The sequence below is a fragment of the Aptenodytes patagonicus genome, chromosome 10 (assembly GCF_965638725.1).
Source record: "Aptenodytes patagonicus chromosome 10, bAptPat1.pri.cur, whole genome shotgun sequence".
Classification (NCBI taxonomy): domain Eukaryota; kingdom Metazoa; phylum Chordata; class Aves; order Sphenisciformes; family Spheniscidae; genus Aptenodytes; species Aptenodytes patagonicus.
The window spans coordinates 1,709,800-1,730,965 of record NC_134958.1 but is presented as its reverse complement, the minus strand read 5'-3'; the positions used below and the strand labels follow the sequence as shown (position 1 = coordinate 1,730,965).

The 21,166-nt window shown below is 41.8% G+C and overlaps 1 protein-coding gene across 3 annotated transcripts; it reads left to right on the top strand.

Annotated features, from left to right (window-relative positions):
- The first annotated feature begins 1,193 nt into the window (after positions 1-1,193).
- Positions 1,194-13,430, top strand: LEO1 (LEO1 component of Paf1/RNA polymerase II complex). Of its 3 annotated transcripts, none has more exons than XM_076347766.1 (12): positions 1,194-1,283; positions 2,516-3,241; positions 3,505-3,609; positions 4,362-4,456; positions 5,132-5,277; positions 6,699-6,783; positions 7,134-7,228; positions 7,502-7,636; positions 8,244-8,379; positions 8,681-8,867; positions 9,148-9,245; positions 13,158-13,430. In XM_076347766.1, the coding sequence occupies exons 1-12, from the start codon at positions 1,226-1,228 to the stop codon at positions 13,224-13,226; spliced, it is 1,935 nt and encodes a 644-aa protein (XP_076203881.1). In that variant the 5' UTR covers positions 1,194-1,225; the 3' UTR covers positions 13,227-13,430. The 3 variants fall into 3 exon arrangements, with proteins under 3 accessions (XP_076203881.1, XP_076203880.1, XP_076203879.1); XM_076347765.1 differs by having other exon boundaries at positions 13,154-13,430; XM_076347764.1 differs by having other exon boundaries at positions 3,502-3,609; positions 13,154-13,430.
- The last annotated feature ends 7,736 nt before the right edge of the window (positions 13,431-21,166 follow it).

The following is a 21,166-nucleotide window of genomic DNA, read 5'->3' as shown; positions in this document are numbered from 1 at the left end:
CGGCACCTCTGGAAGTCAAGGGCTGCTGCCGTGGAGCTCGATTTTCACACAGCAGGCAGCAGGAGGGTGTGCAAGAGCCCATAAACGGAGTGACAGCTTATTGTCATGCCTGTTCCATCCGTGCAAGAAAAGAAGAAATGGGGTGGGACGCGCGGCCGCTTTGTGCAGCGTTAGTTCAGCCACAGTTGGCAACGGGCGGGCGTAAAGAATCATAGAATCACAGAATCATTGAGGTTGGAAAAGACCTCTAAGATCATCGAGTCCAGCCGTCAACCCAACACCACCATGCCCACTAAACCATGTCCCTAAGCGCCTCATCTACACGTCTTTTAAATACCTCCAGGGATGGGGACTCCACCACTTCCCTGCGCAGCCTGTTCCAATGTTTCACCACTCTTTCAGTAAAGACATTTTTCCTCATGTCCAATCTAAACCTCCCCTGGCGCAACTTGAGGCCGTTTCCTCTCGTCCTATCGCTTGTTACTTGGGAGAAGAGACCGACCCCCACCTCGCTACAACCTCCTTTCAGGGAGTTGTAGAGAGCGATGAGGTCTCCCCTCAGCCTCCTTTTCTCCAGGCTAAAACGACAAACGGCCGAGGATCCCCTTCTCAGCCGCGGTGGGCAAGGGCCTTCCACCTGTCTCGCCGATGGAGACACGGGGCCCCCCTCAACACGGAGGTCAAAGAAGCGGGAGCCAGGTCTGGCTGCAAGCGCGGAACCCAGGGAGAGCTTGCGTTTAAACCCGGCGTCGGTGGAGCAGGGCCACCTGTGCTGGGCAGCAGGAGCTGGCCCCTTAGTTGGGAGTATCCGTGCGGTAGCACCGTGTGCGGCGGGGTGAGGGCCCGGCGGGGTCGCACCCGTTAACCCTCCGTTCGCGTTTGCCCACCGCCTGCCCCCTTCCAGCCTGCTCGGGGCCTCGGGGCGCTGGCAGGCCGCGCGCGCCTGCCCGCGGCCCGGCCCTCCCTCACGGTTTCCTTACGAGGCCGCTCCCTGCCTTAATAAACGGTTCCCGGTTCCGGGCGGGGGGGCCGCGGGGACCGCCCGGCGTTTATCGCGGGGCGCGGCCCCTTTAAGAGCAGCCTCCTCCTCTTCCTCCTCCTCCTTCCCGGGCGTAGCCGGTGGCGCCGTGCGGCGCTCTGTAGCCACGTCATCGAGCGGCGCCGGCGGTGCGGCCGTGGGCGCGCGGCCGTTGCGCGGCGGCGGCGGCGGGGCCGTGCTCTGGCCATGGCCGACATGGAGGACCTCTTCGGCAGCGACGCCGACTCGGAGGCTGAGCAGAAAGGTGCGGGGGCGCCGCGCTCCCCCTTCCCTCCCCGCAGGCGGGCCTGGGGCGGGCCGCGCCGCCCTGCCTTGCCTCGTCCCCTCCCGCAGCCCCTCAGGCGCGGGGGGGGAGGGAGGGGCGGCGGGCGGGGAGGGAGCGGGGCCCGCGGGAGATGGAGCGAGGCGGGCGGGTGGTGCCCACCCGCGGGCCGAGGGGTTGCCGTACCTCCTCCCGGCGGCACCGCTCGGGCAGCGGGCCTTGCCGCGGGCCCCCGCCGCGCACCGGCTTTTCTGGCCAAAAAAAAAAAAAAGCGAAGAAAAGCGCGTCCGCGCGGCTGTCCCCCGCGTGAAAACGCCTCGCTGCGGCGAGGGCGCGCTGGTTCCTCCAGCGCTCCCCTTTTGCGCTCTGAAGGGAAGACCCCGGTCTCCCAGCGGGGAGGAAGCAGCGTGCGGCGAGCGTGTCGTGCGGCGAGCGTCTCCCGCCGCCGCGGGAGCCTCGCGGTCGGGACAAGGGCGGAGGGCGCTTCTGAGCGGGGTGACCTCGAGCCGCGCGCGCGCTTGGAGCCCTTGGGGTTTGAGAGGGCGAGAACCGGGCGTGTGGCCCCTTTGCCCCGTCTTACCTGGGAAGGTTTCAGCTGTCGTCAGCGTCTAAGGAAACACGCTGGGACGCCTCCCGATTTAAGTCATTTGTATGTTTTTAAAGCGCTTGGCTCAGTTTCTGTCAATTATTTGTCAAGGCAGATGCTCCTTTTTCTTTCCCTGCTTGAAACTGCGTCCAACAAGCTCCGCATTCAAGAGTAGCTCCGTTGTAACAAACGTGTCAGGGTACACAGGCCAACTTGGACTAAAGAAACGCTGACGGTTTTAGATTTGTAGGATCTCATAAGCCCTGTGTATGTATTCGCTTATTTTAAGCCCTCGCTATTTCGAATTTTATTTTCTTTACCGTTGTATAATTGCTTATTCTTCCTACAACTTCAGAATCTTAGACAGCAGCTGGTGGTTTGAAACTTTATGTGGCATCCGTTATTTTTCGTTGTGTCCTTCATTGGCTGTGCCTTTATTAGTAGGCATTTTATTTTATTGTTCTAGGTAACTTTTATAGTTCTTCCTTACAGCTCTCTGTAAGTTCTCTCTCTGAGTTTTTGGGGGGGTGGTGGTGGTGGTTTTTTTTTTTTAAATGAATGCCCGTCATCTTACGTGCATCCTTGTAGGGACATTTTAACCCTTGAAAGGGTGATGTTTGTTTTGCAGATTCCGATTCTGGCTCTGAATCTGATTCCGATCAGGAGAATGCTGGCTCTGGTAGCAATGCTTCTGGAAGCGACAGTGACCAGGATGATGACAGGGAGGCAATAAAACCGAGTAATAAGGAGTTATTTGGAGATGATAGTGAGGATGAAGGGGCATCCCATCACACAGGGAGTGACAACCACTCGGAAAGATCCTACAATCGATCTGAAGCTTCGGGACATTCTGAGCATGAAGATAACGATCAGTCAGACGTGGACCAGCACAGCGTTTCAGAAGCTGCTCACGATGATGAAGAGGATGATCGCGGGCATGGGTCGGATGAAGGCAGTCATCATTCAGAGGGTGATGGTTCTGAAAAAGCACATTCAGAGGATGAGAAGTGGGGCAAGGAGGACAAAAGCGATCAGTCAGACGACGAGGAGAGGCAGCAGAACTCTGACGACGAGGAGAGGCAGCAGAACTCTGACGATGAGGAGAAGGTGCAGAACTCTGATGAAGATGAGAGGCCGCAGATGTCTGACGATGAGGAGAGACTCCAGAACTCGGACGAGGAGAAAATGCAGAACTCCGATGATGAGGAGAGGCCGCAGGTCTCAGACGAGGAGAAGATGCAGAACTCGGATGATGACGAAAGGGCCCAGCATTCTGACGAGGAGAAGATGCAGAACTCTGACGATGACGAAAGGCCCCAGCACTCCGATGAGGAGGACCAAGAGCATAAATCTGGTAGGACCGAATGCAGTGGTAATAATTTGCTTCTGGTTTGATCTCTCTTTATTGTTTCATTTATATTGGCCTGAAAAGATTCAGACTTCAATGTAAAGGCATTAATCACGTAGCTTTCAACTATGGTCATCTTGGTAATGTTTTTTTTTATGCAGCACTTTTAAATTCCTTTTCATCTGACTCAACTTATTAGTACAAAGGAATTTTAAAATAACGTGGAACAAAATTTTTCATTTGCTGAGACTAATTATGCTCCTTAGTAGAGTCTGCAAGGGGCAGCGATAGCGAAGATGAAGTTCTGCGAATGAAGCGAAAGAAACCGATTGCATCGGATTCAGAAGTGGACAGCGATACAGAAGGACAGAAAGGTAAATGGTGGCGTTGTTTTGTGGGGTTTTGGTTCATTTAATCCTCATCTTAAGCGCGCCATTCATCTGCTACAGAACTTGATAAAGTTGATAGCGCTTGCTATACGGTGTAACTATAGTGCCATGGAAATAACAAAACAGCACAGCAAGAATTCTGTGTGGGGAAGTACACGCTGTGTTTCTGCTGATTATCTCTAGTTAGCTCTATCAGTTTTTCATTTTCCTTCATGAGAGACAGAGCTTTTCTTTTGCGAATGTCATGTTTCGCACATTTTTACTGAAGGGTGTTAAGAAATGGTGCCTCTAATCAGAGCAGCCCAGAGAAGCTGTACTGGCTTTTGTGATGTTTAGCTGGCTGAGAAAGAGGTGTTGAGTCTTCTGAGAAGTAAAACTCCAAAACGCGTAATGAAGTTGCTGTTTACATATATTTAAGTTGTTTACTTGAGTAAAGGACGGTCTTATACTCTTGATTCTTCTGTTGCCATTTTTCAGCTAGATTCTCTTATTTGATAGAGCCTTTTCAGAAAAACATACCTTGAATCCTTAACTTAAAAATACAAGGGAAAACTGTTTTTCAGGATAAGGGAACAACGCGTCTTCATAAACATTCGCAATTTTTAACCTTTGTAGGTAATTTTAAGTGGTAATAAAAGTGAAGGATGTGTTAATCTTTTTTTCTGTGAGTGTGCTTACATGTAGGGGGGTGTGCGCACTTATGTATGTATTTTAAAATAGTAATTTTTCTGCTCAAGAGCATGCAGATGTCATGGATCTGTTCGGAGGTGCAGATGACATCTCCTCAGGGAGTGATGGAGAAGACAAGCCACCAACTCCAGGACAGCCCATTGTGAGTAGACTTGACTTTTTAAATAATTAACATGCCATCCCACTCTGAAGTGCAGAACACTGATTGAGTTTGATAATATTTTAGTGAAAAAAAGACTAACGGCATTAAGTAAGCATTACAGATAATTTTGCCCTAGCAAAAAGAAGTATTGAAGTTTTATACACTGCGATATCAGATGGATTCATTTATCTGCCTTCCCCCATTCCTGCTCCACTTTTTGTACTTGAAAGAAATATACTGAGTAGTTTTGATTGCCATCAAGGGAAATGCAAAGTCATAGCTGTCTTTGGTACCTTAGTACAGCTATTTGAGAAATATTTTCATTTTGGGTCTTGAAGATAATACATAAAAATATTTTTTTATCTGGGAAAAGTTGTCCCCCATTTACTCTCCAGTGCGTAGCTGAAAACTGTATGTCGGCTCCTTTGCTGTCTCCTTACTGTCTTTGGTCTCTTGAGTTTGCACTGGTATTTGAAATCACTTTAAGTGGCACATGAAAATGCTGAATTGGATTGCTTTCACTGAAAACGTGCGAGCTCCTTCACCCAAAGCTTCCCCATCTCTCGCTGTGCATATGGATGACTTTTCTTCAAGCAAAATGTAAGAGCTTATTAGAGCACCAGTAGCCAGATAGACTTTTTTCACTTACGCTCCTATTCGCCTTTTTTTCATTAGGATGAGAATGGACTGAGTCAAGAACAGCAGGAAGAAGAGCCTATTCCAGAGACTAGAATAGAGGTAGAAATACCAAAAGTAAACACGGACTTGGGTAATGATTTGTATTTTGTGAAGCTGCCCAACTTCCTTAGCGTGGAGCCCAGGTAATTGCACATTAAATACATGATTGATGAGGTTTTTTAGTGTTTCCCTGTATTGCTTTTGTTTTAGTAACACAATTAAATATGTTGGCCATATTTAAAGTAGTTGACATTAAGTTGCACGCTTTTGGTTGTTACCAGTCAATAGTAGTATCTATTGTTGTTGTCTGATCAAGTGCTGAGTAATTTTCTTATGAGCTTGGGTTTCAGCTTGATTGAATAACTTTTTGTCTTTAAAAAACAAAAATATGATTTAATTGAAAGCACATGCTATCACTTGAATTTTAAACATGGGCTCAGACTCTGAGATGTGAAAGCCAAATGCACGGGATCTTTATGCACTTTGGAGTGATAAAAACATCATTTTGAATTTTAGAATAAGCCCTTTTTTATTTGTGTGTGCTAAATGTGCTATTTGACTGTGAAGAGGCTGATTACTCATTTTCCTATTTACCTAACCCAAGCTAAAGAAATTTTCTGGAATTGATAAGGAGAAACAAAATAAATTATTAGAGTTGTTTGTGATAGGTTTGGCCCTAAAGCCCACCTTCAGCACTTCTGGTAAACTGCTCTTAAATCCGTCTCTTCAAGTGTTTTGTTAAGCAACTTTATTGCATCGTTTAATAGGAGTCGTGTTAGCTGGCAGTGTAGCATTGGTTTTGTCATACGTTAGTTAAATCATTCTTCCTGGCTTTCGTGCTATAGACTCTTTCAGGAGAGAACTGTTAAGAATCCGGGTAGTGGCTGTAATCAGTGAGAGAAGTCCTGAGGATCTCTGGGGGTCAGACAGGACTGAAAATAGAATTGCACAGTAGCAGAGTCTCTTTATCACTTCTTCCCCTTGCAGCAGCCTGGAAACTATTAGGAAGGAGGCTAGGGAATGGCCTTCCCCCACTCACTCCCACCCCTGTCCTCAGGTTTTTTGAGGGAAGAGGGGAAAAACAATCTCATCTTCCTTTCCCTTTCCTTGGTTTTGAGATTCAAATAAAAAAATGACAAAGCTTGTGCTCTTAGAAAATCCCTAATTCACCACATTTATAAGATGATAATTTTTCTTTTTATTTTCTCTGTATAATATTGTATATATTTTGTTCCAGACTGAACCCTGACCTCATCATCCTGATACTAAGGAAACAGTATTTTCTGAGGCAGACTTGCTTTCTTTAGCTAGAGCCATTCAGAGGGTCTGAATGTTAAAGTGGCTGTAATTGATGGTAGGGGAGACACTTGGGTAGGCCTCCCGTGGTGGAGAATCAATGCAGTAAATTACGGTACTGCAGAAATGGCCGTCTTGCAGCTGCAGTGCCTACTGTTGTGTGCAGTGTATAATTCAACCTTTCAAGCACCTGTTATTTTGCACAACTCTAGAATAATCTGGATTAATTTTTAGAAGAGTAAAGACTCTATTATATAATTTATTGCAGACCTTTTGATCCCCAGTATTACGAAGATGAATTTGAAGATGAGGAGATGCTTGATGAAGAGGGTAGAACTAGGTTAAAACTCAAGGTATAATGTTAATTTTCTTTTTTGAACTTATCTAGCCGCATGTCTTCAAAGTCTGTTTCAGGTATTTCAAAATGGTGTTTTGAGTTACGGTTCAGATTATGAAAGTGTGGAGCAGTTCAGTGCTGGGAAAAATTGGTCCATTTTAGTAATAAATTAAAAAAAGGCTTGACGGCTGCTTTTCACCTATAAAAGCAATACCTTTCACCGTCATTTCTTTGCATCGTGCAGCAAATTATCTAGCCTTTCTAACTGTAATTCTTGACCTATATAGAGTATATTTTACCACATTTTACCACAGTATTCCTTACTATGAGTTAGAAAAAGTGTTTTGGGTTTTTTTTTCCCCACAGGTAGAAAACACAATACGATGGCGGATGCGACGAGATGAGGAAGGGAATGAGATCAGAGAAAGTAATGCACGGATAGTCAAATGGTCGGATGGAAGGTTAGCTTGGACTTTTTGCTACTGAAGGAATACAGTTCTTACAGTGAAGTGCCGTGGTGTGCAAAATTGGAAGGTCAACAAACTTTGTCAGTTCTCCACAGCAGAAATTATTTTAGTGCTTTGAAAATTTTATGCTCTGCTTAGTTCGGATTGAGATCTAATTATTGGCTGTATATGAAAAGGAAACATGAAGGCTTTCTCCATTTATTAAATGAGGCAAAAAATAGATTGTAGTGGCTTTCTCAAGTAACTGATACATGAATCTCTTTTAAGCATGTCTCTCCACTTGGGCAATGAGGTCTTTGACGTGTACAAGGCGCCGCTACAGGGAGATCACAACCATTTGTTTATCAGACAAGGGACAGGTCTACAAGGACAGGCTGTTTTCAAGACAAAGTTAACCTTCAGGTAAACATGCTATTCTATATCAAATGTGGATACTACTTTTGCAATTAAGTGTTGGTAGCTAGTATGTAAAACTTAGAGATACTAGTTCGTAAACCTTCAGAGCTTAACTGTTTAATAAGGATGTGCTATTTTCCAAAGTCAGTATTTCGATAAGGTTTTTCCTAAATTAGGTGTCCCAGTTTGAAAGGTTAATACGCTATTCGCTGCAATATGTAGGCTACATGTATTTTCTTATATATATTTTAATTTGCATTTTTAAGTGCAAGTCCTCATCTGAATCAGAAAGAATATTAATATTCCCTGAAATTAACCTTTCTTCTGATGCACAGTTGCTATCGAGATGATGATTATGTCTTGGGATATTGATGTGAAATGTGAGGATGATGATTTAGGCTGGTAATGGACTGCAGATGGTTTGCTGAGAGAGGAATTGGTGTCTCCAGTAGCCGTTACAATGCACATGAATAAATAAATAAATAAAAGGACGATGCTTTTACTTCTGTGCAGATGAATCTTTGAAATGTTAAGTATGCTGGCCTTACCGTTGTCCTTTAAAAATGGATACATTCCTTTACGAAGTATTTAACCCCTAGCAATTTTTTCACAGGCCACACTCTACGGACAGTGCCACTCACAGGAAGATGACTCTGTCTCTGGCAGATAGATGTTCAAAGACCCAGAAAATTCGTATTTTGCCAATGGCAGGTCGCGATCCAGAGTCTCAGCGCACAGAAATGATTAAGGTATTGTGGCACGGAACTCTCCTATCTGCTGATTTAATCTAAAGAATCACAACTGTAATACAGCTGAACATTTCTGAACGTTTTATGACTTCATGAAAAACCGAGTGTATTTTGGAGTTACAGACGAGTTGTTAGCCATGGGTGCAGTTTGCTTAACCTTACAGATTACAAAAAAATCAGACTATGTACAGTCTTTACACTGCTGTGAAATTATTTCAAAAGCTACAGTAGAATACAAGGTGCTCTTCAGTATTTTTTTTTTTCCCCTCAGTCTTTATATATTGCTTCTTTCTTTGGACAGAAAGAAGAGGAGAGATTAAGAGCTTCCATTCGTAGAGAATCTCAGCAGCGAAGAATGCGGGAGAAGCAGCATCAGCGTGGTCTGAGTGCAAATTATTTAGAACCTGATCGCTATGATGAAGAGGATGAGGGAGATGATGCAATCAGTCTAGCAGCTATCAAAAACAGATACAAAGGTGGCATCAGAGGTAATAATAAACCTTAACTAAGGTTTAAACTAAGCACGTAAGTAGGGCCTGTGTGATTCAGATGGATTAATTTCACAGGAGAGTCCTGGTAAGATGGTATTTTGCCAGTTCATTTGATACATGAGGAGACATGAATTCAGTTCGTATAAGTTTATTTTGTTTGCTCTGGGGTTAGATTCTGCCAGCTTTTTGTGGGACTAAATGTAAGAGAATTATTTTTAATAGTTTCTCTTCCTCACCAATTTCAGATAAATATTTGTCTTTTCATTTTTCTCTGTAGAGGAACGTGCTAGAATCTACTCTTCTGACAGTGATGAGGGCTCAGATGAAGATAAAACACAAAGACTACTCAAGGCAAAGAAACTTACTAGTGATGAGGTAAGAAAAGGATTTTGTTCTTAAGCTACTCATTTTCAGTCAGGAACATTTCCTGCACTAAATCTAATTTTTTAAAGCTGAGACTTTTGTAGTTTCACTTATGCTGTGATGAATGTATTATTTGACTTGGCATGCTTTCCATGGTAATTAATCACCAATTTCTTATACGCTGCATTAGTTCATAGACCTGAGTGATTCCCAAAGGAGGTCACTGTTGTTACTGCTGATTTAAAGACGGAAAAATTTATGCAGAGTTATGTAAAATGACTTACCAAAATTATGCAATGAGTGAGAAGACTTAATATTGGAATCTTAGTGCAGTGTTGTCTCCTAAGCTACATGGTCCTCTCCTGTTTATTATGGAAATAGCGGAAGCATTTTCACATAGTAATTCTGCTCTTTTTAAATAGAAGAGTTAAAAAACTCAATTAAAAAGAGTAAATGTCCATTGCTAAATAGACGTTATGCATCACCCAAGTATCATCCTAAACATGAGGCCGTGATCGAGTTAACTGTTAGCTACAGCAGTGATGCTGTTTTGTCTTCTGAAATTGTGTTTTATTGGTTTGTAATTTACCACTGCTGGGTATAAGCAAATGAATCTTTGTGTATATCACGTCTTGAGGTTTAGTTCATTTCAAGTAATGTCACTTCTGATACAGCACTGCAGTGTAACACTTTTCAAAATTGACAGATACCGTTCCTGAGATTAAAACAACTATTTCCATCCAGTGGTAGAAGTGGAGCCAGGAAGCATATGGACTCTGGCCTGTATCAGCTATACCTGTGTAGTCTATTTTCCTGACCCTTGCTCCTCATTGTAAAATGCTTCCGTGGCAAAGAGCCACAGGACATTTACTGTGTACCTTGGGAAGCTGAAAGAAGAGGGGACTTTGGAATTCATGACAAAGGGCAATTGACTCTGGCTCCCAGGCTTCCCACTGCCCTGTTCAAGAGGGATTTGGGTTGGGTCAGGTGTTTGGCCTGCTTGGTTTTAGTAGCCCATTAGTTTGCTTTCTTTTAGACATCGCCAGCTCTGTATTACTGTAATCTTGCTGTTGATCAATACAGTGCAGCCCCAAGTTGCAGCCGTGCTTGCATTTCTCTCAAGCCAAGCGTGGTTTAGGAGCGGTAGTTTGGACACACCGGAGCTCTGCCAATAGTCACCTTCACTTACGTGGCAGAACAATAAATACAAATTAACTTAGCTTCATAGGTTCTTATTACTGCCTTGTAGGTTGAAAGAGATGTTTTTACACTGGCATGCTAGTTTGATTAATCTCCCTGTCCTGTTTTACTGTAAATTATATTTTATTTAAATGTTTATGCATAGAATATCATGCAGAAGTTTAAAAAAAGGAAGTTTGAGTCGGTCAGTGTAAGCTTATGGAATATTTTTTTAATGCTTTATATCACCATTTCCTTTAAGAGATTATTTTTAAATGTTTAAATTATTTTAACTATTGCCCTAAGATTTCTTTCAGTTGATTTCCTACAGTCATACCTAGTGTGCTACTCTAATAGCTGCTGAAGTGGCTAGAACCTTATTCTTGAATTTTAGAGGCTTCCATAATAAAACATCCTTTTCTTCTTAACAGAGTAATTTTGCAGCGTAGTTTGCTATGTGTCCTTCTAGTGAATGAATGCATGTCAGACTTCTGTAATCACAGCTCCTGAATTCCAAAGTTGTGTTTAAAAATGACCGACGTATGACATAGTTTTTGGTATGACACATACCTCTATAATGTAAGAAATCTTAATTTTTGAAGGAGCAAGCTTGTTCTCATTTGCATTTCTGTACTGTGCTTCCTGTAAGCTTCCTGGGAGGCATGTCTCGTTTCCCAGCCTGTTGGATGTTGGCTACATTCTGAATGCATGTTCTTGCTGCCGTGACACTACTCCTCTTCTACTGTCAGCTGAGTATTTGCACTAACAGGCATTGTAATACGAAGCAGAAGTAAAAATTAGTTTTTCTTTTAAAGACATAGATTCTGGCCTTTTATTATACAGTGAGGAAAAATTAATATTTCGGAAAATATGACAGTAATCCTGGAGACAGCCATAGCGAGGCATGTAGACAAAACTGTAATTTTGTGAGCTCTGCTAGTGTGTGTTAGTGGAGATTGAATTGTTTATTTGTAAGACACTACTAGTTGTTGGTTTATGACATAGCAACGTCAGGACTTTGCAATTCCAGTCTCACGGAAGAAAAGGTCTAGTCAGCAGCATTTCTCTGCTGCTTGAGGAACAATAGCCTCCATTTTAAAATTACGTGACTTAAAGGTAATATTCCCATCAGGGCCACGGAGGGGTGCTACAGTATTACGAACAAAAAACCAGTGATGCACCACTACTTACTTTCAGCCACCACGTAGGAAGTACGGTATTTGTAATACGTATCCGCATACGTGAAACACGGACTTCCTTGTACGCAGACGTGCTTTTATGTGCTGTCAGTCAGCAACACAGCGCAAATCTTTGTCCGGGTAATAATTTGTTACCATTACTGAAAACATCAATCTATTATTAATACACTTGATCACCACACGGCAAGTAGTTTTACTTTATCCCCATTAATTATGGTAATTCTGCTAAACAGGAAGATGAATCATTTAACAATACCCTAGCTAGATTACAAGAGAATGCTTGTTCTGAGGAAGAAGCCATCATTGAGATTCCCACCCCTACTAACGTCTGTTTTCCATGCTTAAAATTCATTCCTAACTGAGATTCTCACTGTACTAACTTAATATTGTTAATATAGAATAAAACGCTTTGAATAAAAAAATATTCATTAGAGTTCTGGGACTCTAATAATTCATTAAAGTTAACTAAACATTAAACTCAATCTTTGCTGCTTCTTAAAATGCAGGTAATATGTGTTGCTTTTAAAAAAAAACCCCAAAACCAACAAATGGAAAAAGGGATGAGGTTACTTAGACCTGAGGGTATTTTTAAAGATAGTCTTCTTTTTAAACAATAATTGAGTTACCACTTGTTCTTCATGTCAAAATTGATGAGTTTTGCATTAACAACTAGTGATTTGTAGTTTGATTAAACATTTTCGTAACATTTTAAATCAGAATGCTGTTTGGAAGGATGATTTAAACTGAACTGGTGTAAATGCACATGGAATAAAAATCAACCTGTTGCCTCTATGTTTAGGTGCTAACAATTGGGCATCCAGCCTATAAAAGTCATTACCCGTTTGCAAGCAATACCATAATTAACTCAATGATTTGAGTTCCTTTGACCAGCTTTGAAGCCTCTTGAACTACTCTATTTCTTGGACTGTAAACTGGTGGTGATCCTCAGCACTAGTGGTTTCTCATCAGTCTTTTTCCTTTATGCCAGAGTGGTTTACTGTTTTGTTTTGTTTAATGAACAAACAAAATGCCTACCCACTTAATGAATTTCTTTGCTTCAGTAGCTGTAATTTAGGGCATACAAGTGTCAATAATCTGAAAACTTAGCAAAGCTACCCAGGCTGCCCGAAGGGAGAGCTTCTGCATGTTGAAAAAGTCACTACAAATTCTAGGAATTGCCCATGCTCGTAAGACTTGCTGAGAATGATACTGCACATGCCGTAAATCCAGATTATGACACAAATTACTTCCATGCCGTAGTTCAGTTTGAAGCAGAGATGGTTGCATGTCCGTTGAGGTAAATGGAGCTGCAGCTGTATTGTGGACCCTCTCAGGTCGGGGTTTGAGACTGGTAGCAACGTTGACTGAACTTACCGATACATAAGCAGTCCTGCATCACAGTAGCACAAAATGGAAAAACTAGAACCTAATAATTTTGCTTTTCTTACAAGAAAGCAAAATTTTGGTCTTTTTGTTCTTCTTCTGAGTTTTTTATTTTAGCTTGAGGTGTGTTGGTTTATTTTTGTCCTTTTTTGCCTTTAGGAAGGTGAACCTTCTGGAAAGAGAAAAGCAGAGGATGATGACAAAGCAAGTAAGAAGCATAAGAAATACGTGATCAGCGATGAAGAGGAAGAAGATGACGATTAATATTAAGGAAGCACAAAAGTTGATTTTTTTTTTTAATTATATATATTTATATATATATTGTACAGTTCTCTTACAGCAAAGATGTAAGTAACCATAATGAGGTTATTTTGATAAAGGAAAATTCCATTGAAGTCTGTTTCTGGTGTGAATAAAGTTTTTTGACTTCCTTTTATCTTTTAAGATTTTTCTCTTATTGTAGCAACTGTTGCACCAGGGATCATCACAGTGCCGTTTCTTATCTTGCGCAGTACATTTCAGTTTTGAGAATTGTAGTAACTAGTTATCCAAGTGAATTAATCAGTGATTTTTACTGAGTTCATTAGGAGAAACCATTCTAATCTCTATAGAATGCTTAAATGATAAGTTTGCCTGACAAGGGTATGGCGATTTAGCTTACCGTTTGCATGGAAGGGTTGGAAGAACATATGAGTGGTACAGTACAATTCTGGTTTTTTCCTAGATATTCCTTGTTTCCTGTTGACTGTGGACAGTACATTACTATGCTGGTATATTTTGATGACTGAAAATATTTCTTAGCATGTTTGAGTAAACTGTGAAGTTCCTGCCGTTAGAATAGTTAACTGATCATATAAGACATTTATTTTTCATGCATTGAAGCCCAGAATGAAAATCCGCATCTTGCCTGAGCATTAATAATAATAATAACAACAACAATAATAATAATTGGCACATGCTCATGATGTAAATGTCAGAGTAAAAGCACTTATTTAAACAAAACTAAGCAATTTCTGTAAGCAGAGATGAAAGTCTCCTTTAAAAGGTGAAGTGAACCACAGTGCAAAAATATATCCTAACAGTAGTGTCTCATAATTTCATCTAATCCTTATGGTGCTATTTCCTATTGTTCCTGGTGAGTTTTATAAATAGGTTTGTTTAGCTCGGAAGTCACTGAAGGAGAATGTTCTGGACGGAATCATTGCTGCTTTTACGCTATTTCTAAACACCTTATTTGATGATGCAATACCAGTTGTAAAGTGGGGAAAAGCTACAAGAAATATCCGAACTTTTCCACGCTTTCTTTCCAAGATGAAATACACAATACGTAGTTTCTCTCGGTGGTGAGAGAGCATTCAGATGTTGTCTGTGTTGCTTTTTTAACTGACTTCACACAGTCCTACAGAGCTTGGGTGCGACTTGAAAGAGGTAACGGGAAGAAAACAGAATTAGCTTAACGCCTCTTTAATCAAAACCATTGACTGATGCTGTGAAAAGTTTATTATGTGGATTTGTGTTGCGTAAGATGAAATAAAGTAGCTGACAGTTCTATAAGAAGGGCTGTTGCCCACCTCTCTCCTGCCCAGCTGAATTCTGCTTTTTTATAAAACAGTAGAAGGGTGCAAGTGCCTCAGTGACCATTTTGCTCTCATGACATTCCCTCATTCTTTGAGATACAGCTTTCAACCTGGACATCTTGCTTTTGTCATCTTTAATTAGGCTAGTAGTTTATCAAATTACTCTACCTCCATTTCTCCTGCCTGGAAGGTACGGGAAGCGTTCTAGCTGCAGTAGCACGGAGCTCTGCACGTGTTAATATATTCTGCTGAGCAGCTGACTGCAGTGTAGACATTTGCAAGTATGAAAACAGTGAAAAATTTCAACTCGGAAGTCTGAGTGCCTGAGAAACTGTTCTTTTTTTCTATAATTAAATTGTTATCTACGAGTTCCTGTGTCTCTTTAATGTGCAGATGAAACCTTTCTCCGTCTGCGGGAATTTTGACCCTGTAATCCTCCTTAGTTTAGACCTCTGTCGGGAGACCTCTTCCTTACATGAGGTTACCTGCTTTTCATTTGTAACCTTCTCAGGAAGAAGCCACCTGTATTCAAAGGGGCTCGTTCTGTGTGGATGTAACATGCTGTACTTTCACATAAAAGCCTCCCAGATACCTCTTAAACAACAAAGTTGGTGTATAGAAACACACCACCATTTCACTGGTGATGTGTTTGCGTTTGTCAGTTTAATTAAAGTGTTGGCTATTTTTATTTTTACTACATTCCTAAGAGTGAAAATGTTTTAATCGCTTTCATAGGTTTGATGCTGACTAAGCCTTTACTAAGTGGTCCACTTCAGCTTCCAAAAAATGAGGCTTTTTGTGGATTACAAAGATGAAAAGAAGTAATTTTTTACACTGTCTTTTGTAAATTGCTCTTTTAAAGTCTTATTTAAACGTGGAATTTTAGAAAGTGTTTTCTCAGCTTAAATTGGTTTAACAGTCATCTTGTAATTAAAGTCACTTGAATGAACTTAGTCTTATCCACAGTATTCTTTTAGTTGTGAGTCTAATGTATAGTTTTATTTAACTCGAAGACAGTTTTTACTATCCCTTTTCCCAGCCTCCAAGTATGAGAGAATTACTTGGAATTGGTTCATTTTACCCAAATTAAAAATATTAAGCCAAAGGAAAGAGGCTGTAGACTGAACCGTGTTTATTCTTGTACTGACTGCTCAGAATACTTCTTCCAGAAAGGGCATGATTTGAACAACTTCCAAAAAAGACGCGTTTCTCTGAAGAGCTGATACTAAGCTACTAAAGTGTGAGTACTAGTTTTTCTGGCTAGTGGCAGGATATAGGATAAATTCTCTTGAAACAGTCACTGAAAGCTGTTCTTGGCTATATAGTTTTGTTGTTTCAAGTAGATCCTTCAACTGTATCCTGGTTTCCAGCTGGTCTGGAGTTTTCTTTCTAGTACCTGGTAGCATTTTCCACCAGCCGTTTTGCTCCATCCTAGCCGTGCAACTTGGCGTGGTGGTCGTGTTGCAGCACACCTGATGGATCGGGGAGTGCCCACCGAAAGGAGCAGCTGCCCATGCAGTCCTTCGCCCTTCCTAGCGGCAGCGCTGGCCGTATCTAGCCCAGCTCAGTGAGTCACCTTGCTAAACCGTCAGGAGATTTCTTTTCTGCTGAGTGCCTGTGTTTTCTGCCAGGCATGCCTGCAGAACTGCCTTGTTGGCCGTGGGAGCATCGGAGCCAGCTCAGTCAGTTGGCGTGGTCGTGACTTGGGGGACATCAGGGAAGGGTGATCTCTTCGGCAGAGGTGAACGTTGACTTGGCTTTCTTTTGAAAGCTTACCCCGACCGTGCGGAAAGAAGTGACTCGTTTTCTCCTGGTGTAGCTGCCTGAACTGGCACACTGAAGAGTCAGCTGTGCCTTGAGGTGGTGCAAGGGGAAGCAGAGGTGGAGCTGGACAGATCCTGTATATGGCCGCGCGTTTTAGCTCAGCCCTGATAGGAAGCTGCAGCCTGAGGAATGTGTTAAACATGAGATGGTGACCTTCCTATGAAGTCACGGGTATTTATTTCTCAGCCAGGAGGCAGGGGGGTCCTCGGTGTCAGCCCGTGCCAGTAGAGTGCTTTTGTTTAACAGTGCTAGACTGCTGATCAGGCTGTCTGGGGGCGGTCAAATGTACAGAGGTTGTTACAGGGGAATGGTTGAGAAGATGGTTTGTTTCTGATAAATGTTCTTTTCATTTTTGCTGTAAGAGGTGTAATGTCGTACACTTGTGAAACTTAAATGGGCTACTCTAACGCTCAGGAGCTTGCCTCTGGCTTGACTTGGAAGTGTTTCTTGGAGAGCAATGTGATGCCCTTTGACTTGAGCTCGGGTTTTTTAATACTTGTCTGGACATGAAAGACTTGCAGAAAAGCTACAAACTGGTATTGATTACTAGCTTGTGTCTTTAATTGCTTTAAAACTCCTGGGCATTCTGAGGAATTATATAAGCTAAGTAGTTGCAAAAATAACATAAAATTAAGTACATCTGTGCTGAAATGATTCTCTGACACAAAGCCTTTTTATTTGGGGAAAAAAAAAAGGAAAAAATTATTTGACAACACTTTTTGGTTTCTTGAGGTTTTTGGTGGTTGTTTTTAAAGGGTATTTTTACCCTATGAATCTTAGTTTACTGGGCTGATATTTGGAAAAACTCAGTTATTAAAGTGGGAGCTTAACTTCAGAAAGTGGTTTTTGTTTTGGTCTGGGTGTTTTTCCCATTAAGGCTTAGTCTTGAAGAAATGAGAGGTGGCAGAGCCAGTTTACCAACAGGCGTAACTTCATGTCTCTGGGTTATGTTGAAATTTTCTGGGAAGCAGTAGCATGTTGTGTTCTTTATTTATTGTAAATATAAATAAAATCTTATAAAACAGTGGAAGTATTAACTAACATACTCTCTTCTTTACATCCTGTGACTGCGTCAGATTATATCTCATTTTATATTGTTTCATGCTTTTCTTGTTCTTTGCAAGATACCTCACTTCAGAATATAACTGTGGAAGTGAGGTGTTAATCTTAGCCTGGTAATTTGGCAGTTTTCTGAGGGGTTTTTTTTTTTTCATCGAGTGTAAAGATGTATGATAATCATTCTGTACAGGACAGGTTCTTACAATAAGACTCATTATTGATCTTATGATAAGTCCATTTTTGGAAAATTTACATGGGTGCTGAAGGAGCACTCTCATTTTCGATATGTAATATATTCATTATGAAATAAACATTGGGGTTTTGGTAGCAGCAGTACCAGCCCTTCCATTCAGGTGTTTAGTACACTTGTATTTACTGTTCACGTGCTCGGTTGGGGGGTGTAACTTTGAGCTCTAGAATCCTGCTACAGCTGCTGGTCCAGTGTTGGTTCTGGTCGTATTTGCTGCCAGCAGCTTTGAGGTTTGTTTACTGGCATAGAACAAGGTAACTGTATTTAAACTGCATGAGCTTCCTATCTCCCAGTCATAAGTTTTTAGCTTAAAATGAACTGCTACTTGGACTATGCTATATTTGTGAAGGGAGGAGTGTATCCCAGAGAAGATAAGGAAGGATCAAGCCAAAGTGTTGTGGCTAAAACATGGTTGGTTGGTTTTTCTTTTCTTGTTTTTCCCTCTCAAAAGTAACTGGAAGAAGCTCAAATGCCAAGATCACAGTTCAAATTGATCAAGATCACACAATTTAAAATTGACCCTGGGCAGCTTGCACATTTCCAAATCCACACCTGATAACGTTAGGGGGTTTTCTCCTTTCTTGCAAGCAAGTTAATCTGTGTTGATTTAAGGGAAACGGTTAATCTAGACTCTGAAAGGTATCTTTCTTTCAGTAAAGATAGTTCACATTTTTCTTAGAGGATACCTCATTTTCTATTAACATTAACGCAACTTGAGTTACTACCCCTTTTCCATAACCACGTTGCTACGCTATGTATGTCAGATCAGTAATTTGTCTTTTGGATTGAATTTTCTGTGTTGTGTCTCTCAGTACAGGTTTTTCTGGTGATTAGGAAAGGAAATGAGAATATTCTTCCTTTGGAAAAAAATGCAAAATACCTGCTGTCATTTTGAGAAGCCTTGGTGATCATTTACAGCTTCATGTCCGATGATGAAACAAGAGGCTTAAATAACGAGGACAGAAATAGTGGAGTGTTAGCTTACAGACTAAAAACGTTTGTCTGTTGTTCTTCCCAACAGTTCTGTGAATTGCCTTGGACGTAGATGGTGTTCCTCTGTTCTTGGAACTTACACCGGTGCTTATTGAACGTAGATAGTCTTAGTCCAATGGAAAAAGCTTATGGTTTCATAGAACTGCAAATTTTGGCCCAAATATGTTTGGATTCTTAAATCAGTCTTCTGAGAATGACCGGGACATGATGTTATGTTGGGACTAAGTACATTTACATCAACCTAGTGGGAGAACATAGGATACAGATCAAAGTCTTGCAGCACCTACAGTAAAGACGTTTGATCCCGTAGCAACCTCCTGTATTTTAAAAAGAGTTAAACTGATGAAGGCTAAACTTTCACATTACAGTTTCAGGAAAGTATGTAAGTTTTGTAACAGTCATAAATGGTCTAATATACCTAAGATGTACATTGCAATGGTCTACATGTAACAATGAATGGAAATCGATTTAGAGGGGAGCAGCCTTCAAGTCAGCGAGTTGACTTGACAGGCCTGTGGTTTTTAAGGAGGGTTGACGCTTTCAGAAGTGTTTGGGCTTATGGTGAAGGATAGCCAAGCCAAGCTAAAGTATCGTAGAGATAAAATGGTCAGCTTCCAGAATAAATACACAGGATCCTTAACCCAGTGAACTGTAGGTGCTCCGTCTAGGATGTGAAAGCTGTCTTAAGGAAAAAAATCTGTCTGTTCGTCTAATGAGGGTGTATAAAGCCTGTTACAGTCCCTGGTGAGTTTTTATGGTAGGTTTGTAAAAGATCCAAGAAATGTGTTGTACAGTGAAAACACAAACTCAGCCTTGACTTGTCACTGTGTGACTAGGCATTGCTATAAAACCAAGAGATTCATTTGTTTCAGGTAAGGGGGGGATTGGGTTCCCTGGGAAAATGTCTTCTTTTTCTGAAGTAGGGTGTGCAAATAAAGCACGCTCGGGGAGGAAAAGATAGACAAGTACCTTCAGCAGAAATACAGGAATTTGTTACTAGCTGTTCTCTTCTCTAAAGTTATCAAGACAAATTGGTCTTCATTTCAGCACCCAATGAAGTGTGCAGTTACAGGACGTGCCTGGTCACTGTCAGTATTAATTTCAGGTCTGTACTGAAACTTTTCCAAGGATTTAGGGAATGAGCCAGCAAGCGGCAATACAGCTGCCATATGGGCAGGTTTTGAATAGTCCGTCAGAGCCCAGAGCGAGGAATGCAGCATTACAGAGGCAGCGAGTTCTGGCGCCCAGTCAGTTTCTGTGAGCGTGTTTAACCTTCAGTTTAGGAAAGAGAAGTCCCGCTGAGCACAGCACCCTTAAAACATTGCTGTCCGACGGAGTCAAAGCATTCCAATACGGGATTATATCTTCAGCTAAAGTCAAGGGCACCTTCTTCTCTTGCAGTCATGCTTAGTCATGGATACTGGGATATACATGGAGAACAGATTTTCATCTTGACAGCCAACTGACTTGATCTGGCTGCTCTTACTCTATGGACATGTCGGATAGGATGTTGCTGTAAATAAAAAAACCTGATGGGTATGAACATGCCATGTCTGAGTTTAAATATACTTAATTGCAATGGGATGAAAAAATCACGGGGTAGGGGAATGAATATTCAAGGATAGCGGGAGTTGTCTTATATCAGCTGAATGAGATCCAGAGTTTTCTGCAGCTCTAACTGCCCCTGTTCTTATCACAGAAGTAACATCTGTGCATCTATTTAGGTTATTTATGGTGCTTGTCTGGTTTGATAATTAGGTTTGTGTCTGCTGTAACCATTTAGATAATGTTTTCCCAGGATCTGCACGGGCAGTGGTTTTCTGCTTTTGGAAAGTGTGGGGTGGAAAGCTCCTTCGGAAGGGTCCCCTCCTGCCCTTCAGGTGATGTCTGTGGTTTGATGCTGCAGTCAGCTCACTCCACTGAGCGCGATGTTCCTGTGATCTAAGCGGACTGCATTTTCCTTTGGAAGCAGTTCATTCACAGTTGCCTTGGGCGGAGGCTTTTCTGTTGTGAGCTGAATGATGCTGCTATTTTCATAGTAGTGGCAGAGCACAAAGAATTAAGAGGAAGGACTTGGAAGTTTCATATCTAAGCTATTTGTTAAGGACCTTGTCAACAATGAGCTTTGGGAAGCTCTTCAGAACTGTTAGTGCCTGTAACTGCAGGTACGGTTAGGCATGCGGCTGTGTGCTGGGTTGTGAGACACTCGCATCGGTGCATCATTTTAGATTCACTGTGAATTAATTGTAGAGAATATCAGCATGGACTTTGTCTGCTTAATCAACTGGCGGTAATTTAGTAGTATCTTTAAATACTTTCTTCCTTCTGAAGAAAACCTTGTTTAGAAAAGCTGATCGCTAGAGCATATGGATGGGCTTTTCTTTGCTAAGAAGGAGATGCTGTGCTCTGTTGATGTGTTCCCCCGCTTGATAACACGTATGGCTGTGGGAGAACCTTCCTGTACCAGTA